Here is a 13,987-nt window from a genome sequence, read left to right as displayed (position 1 = left end):
TGCCTCCTGTTTCTGCAAAACACATTGCCGTTCTCTGTCATGACACTGTATGACCTGGGGGTGACCTGTTGTAGAACGGTGGCTCTTTTAGGCCATGACTCAGGCCCTTCAATGCAAACTATATCCTTCTCCTGTAGAGGCACTAGTGTAGTGGCTGTGCGGTCATGAAGTGTTTTTTGTTTCTGTTGTAGTTTCCGAGCCTTGTCTGCCCACACCTCATCTCTGTGGTCAGGTGTGACATAACTGGGAAGTCGTGTACGGATTTTCCGACCCAGTAAGAGCTCAGCTGGAGACTATCCACTTGCTAGCGGGCCCGCCCTGTACGACATCAGGGCCAGATATGGGTCAGTGTTGCTGTGTGCTGCTTTCTTTAATAGTCTTTTCACAATCTGTACCCCCTTCTCCGCTTTTCCATTAGCCTGAGGATAGAGCGGACTGGAGGTTACATGATTAAACTCACACTCTGAAGCAAATGACTGAAACTCATGACTGGCATAGGGAGGGCCATTATCAGAGACCAGGGTTAGAGGGATGCCCTGCCTGGCAAAGATTGACTTCAGGCGAGTTATCACAGCTCTTGATGTGGTACTGGACAAGAGAGCCATCTCTGGATAATTGGAATAATAATCAATAACTAACAAATAGTCTTTTCCTTCATAGTGAAATATATCAGTTCCGACCTTTTCCCAAGGTTGTGATGGGAGCTCTGTGGTAATGAGGGGCTCTTTTGTTTGCTTGTAGTGATACTCCTGACATGTAGCACACTCGCTGATCAACTGGTCAATATCGGAGTTCATGTTTGGCCAGTAGAGTGCCTCATGTGCTCTCCTTTTTGACTTTTCTGCACCCAGGTGCCCTTCATGTATCCTGTTGAACATTTCTCGTCACATAGAGGTGGGCACTACTATCCTGTCACACTTAAGCAGTAGTCCATTGACCACAGGGAGCTCAGACTGAATGTGATAATATTGTTTACATAATCCTTTCTTCCAGCCCTCTTGAAGATTTCTCATTACTTTACTCAGGACTGGGTCCTTTGATGTCTCTGTGACTATCACTGATAGTTGTTCCTGTGTGGCGGGCAATGCTGCGTAGACCATATCCACATGAAGAGCCACATCCTCTTCTGATTCACTGTTTTGTTTGGCGTAAGGCACAGCCCTGGATAGTGTGTCTGCAATGAACATTTGTGTCCCTGGCACATATGTTAGCTCAAAATCGTAATGTTGAAGTCTCATCATTAGGCGTTGTATCCGTGGTGACATGTCACACAGATTCTTCTTTGCGATCCCTAGCAGTGGCTTATGGTTCGTTTCTAGGATAACCTTGGGAAGACCATAGATGTAGGTATGACATTTTTCACACCCAAATGCCAAGCCAAGGCACTCCTTCTCGATTTGCGCGTACCGGCACTCTGTAGCCGTCATGGAGCGTGACGCATATGCCACTGGTCGCCATTCTCCTTCATCTTCCTGTAGAAGGACAGCCCCTAATCCATTCTTAGAGGCATCTGTGGACACTTTCGTCCTCTTTTTAGGGCAGAAGAACTTCAGTAGGGGTTCACGTGCTCATGTTCATGTCCCCATTGGAACTCTGTCTCTTGGTGCAGCAGTTTTCTCAGATGAACAGTTTTCACTGCTAGATTTGGAATGAATTTTCCTAGGTAGTTAACCATGCCAAGGGCCCGCTGAACCCCTTTCTTGTCCTTTGGTTTCTCCATGTCATGTATAGCCTTTACCTTTGACTTGTCTGGCTGAATCCCCTCTGTAGAGATCTTGTCTCCGAGGAATGTGATTTCATTGACACTGAACTGACATTTGTCTTTATTTAGTTTGAGTCCATACTGCTGTATTCTCTGAAGTGTTTTCTCCAGTCTGGTGTCGTGCTCCCCCTGAGTGGAGCCCCATACTACCAGATCATCTACGTACACCCGCACTCCCTCCAGGCCCTCGATGATTTGCTCCATTGCTCTGTGAAAGATTTCTGGGGCGGAGCTAATACCAAAGGGCAGACGCTGGTAGGAGTATCAACCAAACGGGGTGTTAAAAGTGCACAGCTTAGCACTTTCTTCATCAAGTTTCAACTGCCAGAAACCATGCGAGGCGTCCATCTTGGAGAAGACTTTCGCTTCTGTCATTTCGCTGACTATTTCCTCTCTCTTTGGAATTTGGTAGTGCTCTCTTTTGATATTGGCGTTAAGGTCCTTGGGATCCATACAGACACGCAATTTATCAGTTTTCTTTGAATTGACGCAGACCATGGAATTTACCCAGTCAGTCGGTTCCTCAATCTTCTTTATGACAGCTAGTCCCTCCATGCGGTCTAGCTCTTTCCTCAGTTTTTCACGGAGAGCCACTGGAACTCTCCTGGGTGTGTGAATCACAGGTTGTGCATCCTCTCTCAGTTTGATGGAGTATGTAAGGGGCAGTGCTCCGAAACCCTGAAATACATCTGCATATTTGTGTGCTATAGTCTCATGAGTCAGATTTGTACTATCTTGGGGGGCACTCTGCACACAGTTCAGTTCATTGATAGTATAGACTTGTTTTACCAAGCCCAAATCCACACAGGCCTTATCCCCTAACAGTGACTCATGTCCTTCAGGCACCATAATAAAGGTCAAAGGGTGAATGTGATTTTTTACCTTAACATTCAGCCTACACGTTCCTTTTGTTCCAATGCTTTGTCCATTGTATGCCTTCAAAGACACTGTCTTGTTCAGTATTTTAGGTCGCACTTTGATATTCCGTGCATCACTCCAACTTATGAGGTTTGCCTTAGCACCTGTATCTAGCTTAAAGGGAACAATGGTGCCATTTACCAGCAAGGGAGCTATCCAAACTTCAGTCTTTGGACCTACAGAGTGCACTTCATCAGCATTTTTGCCCTGTTTTGACTCATTTTGCACCATTCCAACAAACAAAGTCTCTGCGCCTGTCTCTTCAGTCTCAATAGAATGCACTGTCTTTTTACCTTCAGTTTTATCTTCCCAAAAACACATCTTGGCAAAGTGATTCCTGCCTTTACATTTTGCACAGTTCTTCCCATAAGCAGGACACTGTCTGGCTACGTGTTTATTACCGCACCCCCTGCATTCGTAAGGCGTCATCATCTTGAACTCCGTGGGCCCTCTTGTGTCCCTTTTGTGTACCACATCCACCGGCAGGTTTTTCAGCCCCAGGGCGCTCCCGCCCGCCGCTGTGCTGCTCCCTTCGAAAGTTTTCATGTGCATGGCTGAGAGTTCACTAGCATGACATATTTTCACTGCTGCATCCAAATTTAGGTCATTGTCTCTAAGCATTCTCTCCACCTTCTTGTCGAGTATTCCAAAAACGACTTGATCGCGTATCACCTTCAGGTCCCTAAAGTTGCATGTTTGTGCTTTTATTTTCAAGTCCGTCAAAAAAACATCAAAGGATTCTCCTTGCTTTTGCACGCGGGAGCGAAACACGAATCACTCATACGTTTCATTCTTTTTTGGAGTGTAGTATTCGGTGAACCGTTCTATCACCTTGTCCAGATCATTTTTATCATCTTTGGTTGCAAACGTAAATGTATTAAACAGCTCGATTGCCTGCGAGCCAGCCACTGTTAGCAACAAAGCTACTTTACGTGTTCCAGAGCTAGTCGAAGCATCAATCGCTGTGAGGTAGAGAAGAAAGCGTTGCTTGAAGACACGCCAATTTTCATCCACATTTCCTTCTAGTTGCAGGCTAGCCGGAGGTTTTATTCTTTCCATTGTTGTAGTATGTCCTTATCGTGAGTTCTATAAATCCTGGTACCATGTAATGTTATCTTAATAACGTAATTATGAGTCCCCCAAGCAGTTGTAGTGGAGTGCCATTTATTCAATCCTGACTCTATGTCTCCTAGTACAGTACCTCAAGCATGGCCAAGATGGCGTCGGATCCCGCCCCCGGATATGATGCCAGCTGTCAACCAGCTGTCAATCAAACCCCGCTGTCTTTACGACAGCTACGGTTATCCGTACACTCCTTACCTACCTCAACCCTCCATTCCTTCTATAGTCTGCAGGCTTTTAAGACCCAAGTTTGGCACCACCTAATCATTTATTTTTGACTTGTTTCATCTTCGCTCCTACTCTTTTTGACCTTTTTGGTTTACTGCACTGTGGGTCTTATTCCTTCCCCAATATTCTTAATGAGAAAAAGTAAGGGGTGTATCTCTGAACCTGGAGTTAAGAGGCATTGTTGGGGTAGAGCTGGAAGAACTTTGCTTTCCATGTTTCTGAACAATACCATTTTAAAAATCACCTTTCTTAATTTCAAAATGTTACTGTGTTTTAAAGCAGTAAAGGCAATAAAGTAATGCAGCACTTTTGGTGCTAGTATCTCAATATCTTTAAAGAAATATTTCCTTTCTCTGCCAACATGTCTCCTCTCATGAGGGCATTGACTCATTCCTTGCTGGGGTCTAATTTCAGGAGCACTCGTGAGGCTCTGCCAGCGGATTATACGATGACTGTTTGTGTGCGCCTGGACAGGACATCAGTAGGCTATTTAACCGCAGGAACCATAAGAGCCAAACTCAGTCCTGTTCTCATCTGATGTCCATGTGCACACTTCCAGCAAGGATCAGGTCACTGGATAATGATCATGGGCAGGAACCCTGGCCAAATTTGCATCCATAGGGTCTGAGGCCAATTCTAGTACCATTACTGCTGCCCTGCCTATGACCAGCCAACCACACATGGTCTGGGAATCCAACCTGGGACCTCCCTGGTCTGTATTACTTAGTTACTCATTGCCTCAACCAACTTAGCCAGATTTTTATTGTGCCAGTGTAATAACTGTTGGCAGTGCTTGCTTGAGGCTACCTCCAACAGGAGGTCTTGCATTGATATGTTTACACACAGGCTGCAGCATAACTGCAGGTGACACAATGCTCATGTTTTACTTAAAACTTGAGCATTCTGGTTTACCACCATTTTATTTCTTCTGAGTGAAACTGACTGCTCTGTTTCAATAGGCATACACAAGTTCTTTCACCCCAGTCAATAGAGTCCATAGCGTGAAATGCATGTACTTTCCCTGTTGGTGAGGCTACACAAATACTGTAATGTCAGCTATATACCAGTAGGTGTAGTATAAAGGTGGATTTAAATCAGACTTCATTAGTAACTTCTTTTCATTGGACACTTTTGAAGATAGATATCCTGGGAATTGTAGGGAGAGGAGGAAAGGATGGAGGGGAGAGGAGAAGAAGGGAGAGAAGGAGCGCAGAGGGGGAAAGTAGAAAATGGGAGTGGAGAAAAGGAGAGGTGGAAGGAGGAGAGTAGAATAGGAAGAGAAGGAAGGAAGGCAGAGAGAGAGAGGAGGTGAGGGGAGGAGGGGAATGAGGAAGGATAGAGGAGAGGGAGGGATGAGGGTGAGAATTGGAGAGTCAGACTGGAGTCAGGGTGACGGGGTTGGGAGCCATAACTTGCTAAATTGGGAGGGTTACAATGGTCTTTGCTTAGTGTGTGTTTGGGTTCTGTGTCAATCTTTCATTCAGTTTCACTCCTTTTGCATTCCACTTTGACTTCTATTGTGCTTTCGGGGTTTTTGTGCTATCGCGAGAGTTTCTCAAAGGCTGCTTTTGTGAATGGAATTTCAGAGGATGTTCGCTACTGATGCATGTGCTTTTGGGTTGCTTCTACTTCCTGATCTTCTGTTCTCTTCCTGTTAGGTTTGGATGCCACTTTTTTCTTTATTTGCGCTTTTCGTGGATATGCCAAAATCGGCTTTTAAGGTTGTCCATTTAACTGTTTATTGTTCACAGTTACTATTCTCTTTCCAGTAACAGGGTTCCTTGTTCAGGTGTTCCCTAACATTCTTTGGATTTCTGCTTCAGTTTCTGGTCTTCTGATTTTCAATTACCATGTTAATTGATTTCTCCTGAACATTGCAGGCCTGTCATGTAACATTAATGATCTGGACGAGGGAATTGGATATAATATCTCCAAATTTGCAGACGACACAAAGCTGGGTGGGAGGGTAAGCTGTGAGGAGGATGTCGTGAAACTCCAGTACGATTTGGACAGGTTGGGTGATTGGGCAGAAACATGGCAAATGCACTATAATGTGGATAAATGTGAGGTTATCCACTTTGGTGGCAAAAATAGGAAGGCAGATTATTATTTGAATGGCAATAGATTGGGAGAAGGGGAAGTGCAAAGAGACCTGGGTGTTCTTGTGCACCAGTCGCTGAAGGTAAGCATGCAGGTGCAGCAGGCGGATAAGAAGGCAAATGGTATGTTGGCCTTTGTAGCAAGAGGGTTCGAGTACAGGAACAAGGATGTCTTGCTACAGCTGTATAGGGCCTTGGTGAGACCGCACCACGAGTATTGTGTGCAGTTTTGGTCACCTTACGTTCTTGCCATGGAAGGAGTGCAGCGAAGATTCACCAGGCTGATACCTGGGATGGCAGGAATGACGTATGAGGAGAGATTGTGTCGATTGGGCTTATACTCACTGGAGTTTAGAAGATTGAGAGGGGATCTCATCGAAACCTATAAAATTCTGTCAGGCCTGGACAGACTAGATGCAGGAAGGATGTTTCTGATGGCCGGGGAGTCCAGAACCAAGGGTCATAGTCTTAAGGATAAGGAGTAAGCCATTTAGGACTGAAATGAGGAGGAATTTCTTCACCCAGAGAGTGGTGAACCTGTGAAATTCTCTGCCACAGAGGGCGGTGGAGGCCAGTTCATTAAATATATTCAAGAAAGAGTTGGATATATTTCTTAAGGCTAAAGGGATCAAGGGATATGGGGAGAAGGCAGGGACAGGGTACTGAATTTGGATGATCAGCCATGATCTCATTGAATGGCGGAGCAGGCTCGAAGGGCCGAATGGCCTACTCCTGCTCCTATCTTCTATGTTTCTATGAGCTCACATAATGTTATGCTAACACACCACCCGCAGGTGCCCTTCCAACAGAATGTTAAGGCCACTCATTGTTTTTAATATATAAAATATATTGTGTATTCTGAAGATCAAGATTAAAAAAACACAAATCAGCAAATCTTGAGCAAATACATTTTTAATCTGCCCTATTTGCATTTGTGCATTTCAGCAAATTTCAACTGTTTTTTGAAAATGTTTCATCGTAACGGTCTTATGGAGGAATGCCAGAGCAATATGTCATATTTTCACAGGCATAATATCACAATGGCAAAGCGCTATCAGGAAGCACCATCAACTGATTCTTTAGGTGCTATGAAAACAAGGGGGCGAAATTCCCCTCGCTTGTGCCTCCGATGGGCGCTACTGGCTTTCACCCCGATCTGCTGCGCCCTGAAATCATGACATCATCTCCGGCCGCATCGCCCCATTAGTGCTCCCGATGCAAAATTCCCCCTTTTCGCCTGCCTGTGCACCTCTTCTTTTTTGCGACAGGTTCGGCAGACGTTTTCCAGTCAGGAGGCCTGTGGAGGAGCGCTATTTAAAGGGAATTTCGCCCCCTTGTTTTCATAGCACCAAAAGAATCAGTTGATGGTGCTTCCTGATAGCGCTTTGCCATTGTGATATTATGCCTGTGAAAATATAGCATATTGCTCTGGCATTTCTCCATAAGACTGTTACGATGAAACATTTTCAAAAAACAGTTGAAATTTGCTGAAATGCACAAATGCAAATAGGGCAGATTAAAAATGTATTTGCTCAAGTTTTGCTGATTTGTGTTTTTTTAACCTTGATCGTCAGAATACATATTGGCCCAGAAATTCGGGTCGGGGGCTTCCCGCGGGTGCAAGCCCCCGACCTGCACTTACTTTGTGCGCCGGCCGTTGAGCTGTGGGCTCCCGTGGAATTCCGATCCTGGGCCTCCTCCAACTGCCGGCACACAGTGCTTGCGTATCCCAGGGGCGCAGTTAGTTCGATGCGTCCCCTGGGATCATGTGGGCCATGGAGAGCCAATGGTAGCAGGGAATGCTTCATTCATAAGTTTGACAGGAAGGGTTGTCAAACCTATAAATACTACAAGCCCCAAAACATCACTAAATCTTCAAATACATTTTTTTTTAAATCACATTTTTTTAATAAACTATAAATTACATGAAATAACTATTTTAAACAATAATTTAAATTTTTGAAAAAAATAATTTTATTTTCTAATGGGGCGAAAAAAATAAACTTACCTTTCTTTAAAGTATTTACAAATAATAAACCTGCGGAAAAAATGTTTTAATTTTAATTAATTCGCCACTTACCTTGTAAAAAGCAAGCCTTGCGACTGCTTTTTACATGTCTAACCTCTGGAGACTTACCTTCCCGGGAAAACCTGCAAAAAAACGAAGTTTGATGCGCACGCGCAGCCTCTCCTGCGCACACGTTCGACCTCTGAACCCCTTCTTTCAGGATAACGGAAGTGCCGGTTTCCCACGCATGCGCAGTGCATGCAGGAATCCGGCACTTCCATTGGGCTTACGGGTGAGTACCCCATGCGTACTCAGCCGTGCAGACCCGAATTTCTGGATTAATATATTTTATATTCCGGTTATTTTTTGTGTCGGCCATGCCATCGAACTTTTTACTGCTCAAAAACAAAGAGCCCTTTTGATTATTGGAAGCATTTTTGAGATTTCAGAGTTTGCTGCTGAATAAAGAATCTTCATTTGCATTAGTGTGTGATTTGAGATTTATATATTTCAATTGTTTGATGGGGGCTGTACTTCTGGACCTTGCCCTCTGGCGTCACTGTAAGAGGCATCTGAGGCACAGAGAGAGAGTACAAAATGTGGCCAGAGGTAGGAGAGCCAACAGGGCTGTCATCAGGAGGCCTTACCCCCCCCAGAGTGTACCGGCAGCAGTTCTCATACCTGAACTTCAGTGAGAAGCTGTGTCTTAGAAGGCTGCGCTTCAGTAAGGACATGGTCACAGAGATCTGAAACCTCCTGTAGCCAGAACTCCAGCCTCACAACAGTGTCAGCACGGCTCTCTCAGTGGCAGTCAAGATCACCATCGCGCTAAACTTCTACGTCAGCAGATCATTCCAGTCTTCCACAGGCGACATCTCCACCATCTTTGCCGTCCATTGCTCCATCCGCCAGGTAACAGATGCCCTATACAGAAGGAGAAGGGAGTACACCTCGTTCCCCATGAGCAGAAAGAAACAGCTGGAGCGTGCATGTGGGTTTGTCAGGATAGCGGGCTTCCCCGTGGTGCAGAGTGCCATTGATTGCACCCACGTCGCTTTGCAGGCACCTCATGACAACCCTGAGATCTTCCGTAACTGCAATGGATTCCACTCACTTAATGTACAGTTGGTATGCGACCACACACGGCGAATCCTGACCATCATTGCCCGCTATCATTGCAGCAGCCACAATGCCTTCATCCTGCGCCAGACCGGTGTGCCAGATCTGTTCAAGCTGCCACATAATGCTACCAGCTGGCTGCTGGGAGACAAGGGCTATCCGCTCTCCACCTAGCTCATGACTCCCCTCCGCAACCCCAACACTCCTGCCCAGCACTCATATAATGAGAGCCATGCTGCCACCAGGAACATCATCGAGCATCGTTGCCTTGACCGCTCGGGAGGAGCCCTCCAGTACTCGGCTCAGCGAGTGTCACTGTTCGTGGTCGTCTGCTGCATGCTGCACAACCTGGCGATCATGAGGGTGCAGGCCTTGCCACTAGGCATAGCCGCACCACCTCAAGAGGAGGGAGAGGAGGAGGGAGAAAAGGAGGATGAGGACGAGGATGAAGAAGAGGAGCAGGAGGACCAGGAAGATCAGCAGTGTGGTCGGAGGAGGCACGCACTCCATCCTCCATCTGGAAGGGAGGTCCATGACCGGCTTATTAGAGATCGCTCCCAGTGATTTCCAGTCATCTTGCCAGTTGCTGAGTACATCGCCATCATGCCAGCAATTTGTCAATCCATTGCTGATCCCAAAATTGAAATGGGAAACTGCACCAAATGTGCAAAAATATAATAATACATTAATCATAAACCAATCTACACATATATACATCATCACCATTGACTACTCACCCTTGTGCAAACCCTTACCTCCCCTCTTTACAATCCCTTTAACTAGTCTAGTGCTCCTACATAGTGTCTCCCCTGTGGCTGCAGAACAGCTGGTGTAAGGCTGCTGAGTGTCGGTGGCAGATATTACAGATGGCCGTGCTGGATGTCCTACACTAGCTGTGTGCGTGGAAGGCCCACTGTACACTGCACCAACTCAGGCTGGGCGGCAGCAGTCAGGGCTGGCTGGATGATGGGCATCGCCAAATGCAATGGCAGAGTGGCAGTGGTGGGATCAGGAATGCTGACATCCTGAGAGAGGACAGCAGCTTCCTGCTCCACTGGCCCACTGGCATTCCTCCGGGGCAGCAGCTCAGGATCCCCACCAATCTGCTGGAGCACAGGTTGGTGTGTTGCTGCTACACTGTGAGCTCCCCGGTTGCACTGTGGTGGACCCAGCTACGATGGCATGGCATCCAGCTGAGAGTGTATGAGAGCAGTCTGAGATTGGATGCCAGCAACCAATGTCTCCATCGCAACGTTGGTAAAGCTCTCTCTCTATCTGTGGCTTGAGCCATAGATGGTGTTGGTTATTAGGCAGTTCTTCTCCGAGTAATAAAAAGGGTCTACAGTATGTGTTTGTTCTCCTCGAAGCAAGCAGAGCTGAAAATGAGCATCTGGTGAATGATCGAAGCTTCCTTTTAAGAGCTGGAAAGAAGCAGTGCGAGTGATCAAATTTGTTTGGAACTCACCTGAAATTCGGCAGCTCTCTGGTGTTAGTGCGCCTGTAGTGCCCCACTGAGGACTTTAGCGCTCATTTCCCTTCCTGAGGCGATGTCATGGAATTTAGGTGGGGCTCAGAATCATTAGCACTTTTTCCAGTTAACGCCCCAAATGGCCATCTAGGACAATTTCTCCCCCCAAATGTTATATATTATTTTGACATTCGAATGCCTTTATCTTTAGTTGGTTAGAATGAAATATGCCATGGCCAACCATGTGATATTAACTCCTCCATTTATGAAAAGATCATAATCCACTTGTGAATTGTCAGCCATATACGTATATGACATGTCCTTTATCTAGCAATACTATTTGCCGGCATGTTTTTGTAAGGGTTGCTTATGCTTTTATTCTTAAAATGAGATGGAATATGCTGATTCTACGTTTTCCATGCGAAAACTTGTTTGCATTTACTTTTTACTTTTCAGACCTGTTTTAATGATTTGAAAAAAACAAGCAACCTGGAAGCGTACGTAGAGTGGTTTAACCGACTGAGCTATCTAGTAGCAACAGAGATCTGCATGGTGAGTCAGCTCTTACCACGTTTCGACATTGGAGTCCTTTCTTTGTGCCTGTCACAATAATTGTTTCTCATTATTATGCATTTCAACTGTCAGTTCCCTTTAGTGAAAGGTACTGTTTCATCTGAAGTCCAATTTTCTCCTCTGTCATTCACAGCCAGTGAAGAAGAAGCACAGGGCACGAGTAATAGAATATTTCATAGATGTAGCTCGGGAGTGCTTTAACATCGGCAACTTCAATTCCTTGATGGCAATTATTTGTGAGTATTGCTCATAAACTAAGATTTAATGCATACAGGACAGATCAATCAAGTTTGTAGATTCTCATTAGATTCTGACGGTATTATTTGTAAAATGTGTCCATCATACGCTTTCTAAATTATAATTAGTCAGCAGCATTGGTATCTAGACAGATGCCAAACAATGAGAGCACCCAGATAAGCTATTGATTATGAGCTTAATATTCAGAAAATAAAATTAAAAAAAACAACAACCTATTAATTCTGGAAGGATGTATCACGTAAGCTTATTAGATTTAAATTGTCAGTAACTTTGACACTGGGGACTTTTAACAAAATGCTGCTATAAAATTTATGTCTTTTGAGCTAAGTTAATGCAATGTTATCAACAAAGCTAATCATGTACAGGAAACTCTCGTTTAAATGGCATCTAAATATCCGGAATCCTCTATTAACCGGTAAAATTCTCACTCCGAAAACAACACCTCAATAACCGGCAATGTTGCCGAGTCTCCCGCGGTGGCCGAGTTAGTCAGTCGGGGTAGTTCTCCAAACTGCCACTACTCGGCTTCTAATAACCCTATAACAGGAGTCTGACTCTCCCGCGCTGCCGGTAGTCACTTCTGATCTGCCATTTTACAGGGGTACCGTGTGTCTCCCACACTGCTGGTAGTCATTGCATTGCATTACCCTCAACTGGCAGTACTGTACTTAATCAAGCATCTTCCACCATCCATTTAACACAACATTCTGTAGGTGAGTACCCAATTACTGTATACTGCACATTTCTTGATTTTTTTATTTTTCTTTGTTAAAAATAGCCTCGGTAGATAACCCTCTCCGTCGTCCGGAATTTTTGATCAACCGGCAGTGCTGGATACCAAAGAGTTTCCTGTACTGGGTTGTATCTCAAGGGCATTTGAGTATTAGTCAAAACAAATTACACTAACATTTTATAGATCATTGGTTGGGCCACATATAAAACAACATTTGGAAATTGTGAGCACCTTACCTTCAAAATGACATTGATGCATTGGAAATGGTCCAAGAGATGAGTGACACGGATGATTTGAGGCCTTAGAGATCTCTGTTATGAAGGCAGACTCAATGAACTGATTATTTTCATTCAAAAAAAAGATTGAGTGCAGATACAATCCAAGTTTCAACACACTGAAAATAAAAGATGATGTAGGTGCAGGCAGGTTATTCAATTTGGATTGTGGACATTGAGTTGTAGAATATAAATATAAAATTAGCAAGTTTCAAGCAACACTTGAAATTAGAAGACATTTCTTCCCCCAACAGAATAAAATGTGTGTGGATTAGATCACCAGCTAAAGCAAATAACTCTATTTTTTAAACTTTAAAAAGGCTGGATAAAGACATATCTAGTTAGAAATGTGATTGATGGTTATAAGTACAGCGTTATAGAACCTAATAATGGTTCCTGAACTACTGGGAGCAATGGAAGTGCTATGCCAAGAAAGGTCAGGGGTGAATAAGTATTTTGGGGTTTGTACATTTTTCCTGAGCATAGCAGGGAGAAACATTGCAGAACTTGTCTTTAGGACAATAAATGGATTGGGTTGATATGTTAATTATGTATGATCTGTGGAAAGAAAGACTTTAATGAAGCATATGGCTTTTTCTTGTTTTATGATATCTTATTTTAAGTGTTTCTGTAATCCCACCAAATATTAGAGTGGAAGTTTTGTGATATCTGTCCTTGTTACTGTTGTCCTGTTGCTATGCCAGATTAAATATTATAAATAAACCAGGCCTTTCATGATCTTCCAACCTCAAGCCAATACATTTACACGCAGTTGCCCTGTCATTGACCCCACAAGCTTGTTTATACCATTTCCTGACAGGGAGTACTTAAGCAATGGTCTTAAAGGGACAATCAAGATTAGTAGCGAAAAATCACAGACCCTAGGGTTCTTATGGGTAACACCATGGAGGATCCAGTACTAGATGTATAAACATAGCACTTCTGGTTTCACACATCAAAATGTCAAATGTATGAATAAAAAGAGAAAGATAGGCAGTCATGTTACAGATGCCTGCAAACTTCTCTTGCTGATAGAACTTAACCTCTAATTGGCCTCAGGATAATTGTATTTACAGCAATTATAATTTGTGACCATAAAGACACAGGCTAGTATAAACACAGATTCTTTAGCCACATAATAATGCACTGTACATTACATGGTGTAACCGCTGGTTATTATAAAAGGTTATCTCATCCGACTTGCCACGAGCAATGCCACAGGAGATATTCTAATATATAAAAAAAGATAGATTTGGATCATGATCACCTGAACTCAGTGGGAGGCTTGATGCAGGTCAATTGATATACCGGGTAATATTGAATATTGACACAACCCATATACTATGGGGGGAATTTTTACCCCAATAAACAGGTGGATAGGGATCGGGTGGGAGGTTAAAGTGTTAAAAATCTGAATCCTGACC

General features: G+C 44.2%; 1 protein-coding gene across 2 annotated transcripts in view; it reads left to right on the top strand.

Annotated features, from left to right (window-relative positions):
* Positions 1 to 13,987, top strand: part of rasgef1ba (RasGEF domain family, member 1Ba) — a 141,501-nt gene that overhangs the window by 72,881 nt on the left and 54,633 nt on the right. For both annotated transcript variants that reach the window (XM_085963437.1, XM_085963429.1), the window contains 2 exons: positions 11,181 to 11,276; positions 11,431 to 11,533. In XM_085963437.1, coding sequence (XP_085819563.1) covers positions 11,181 to 11,276; positions 11,431 to 11,533 — 199 coding nt within the window. The remainder of the gene's footprint in view (positions 1 to 11,180; positions 11,277 to 11,430; positions 11,534 to 13,987) is intronic.

This window comes from Somniosus microcephalus, chromosome 2, assembly GCF_052327205.1.
Source record: "Somniosus microcephalus isolate GS21.2 chromosome 2, FLI_Smic_1.0, whole genome shotgun sequence".
In the NCBI taxonomy this organism is placed as follows: Eukaryota; Metazoa; Chordata; class Chondrichthyes; order Squaliformes; family Somniosidae; genus Somniosus; species Somniosus microcephalus.
The sequence above is the reverse complement of the archived record's forward strand: the minus strand, read 5'-3'. Positions and strand labels throughout refer to the sequence as shown.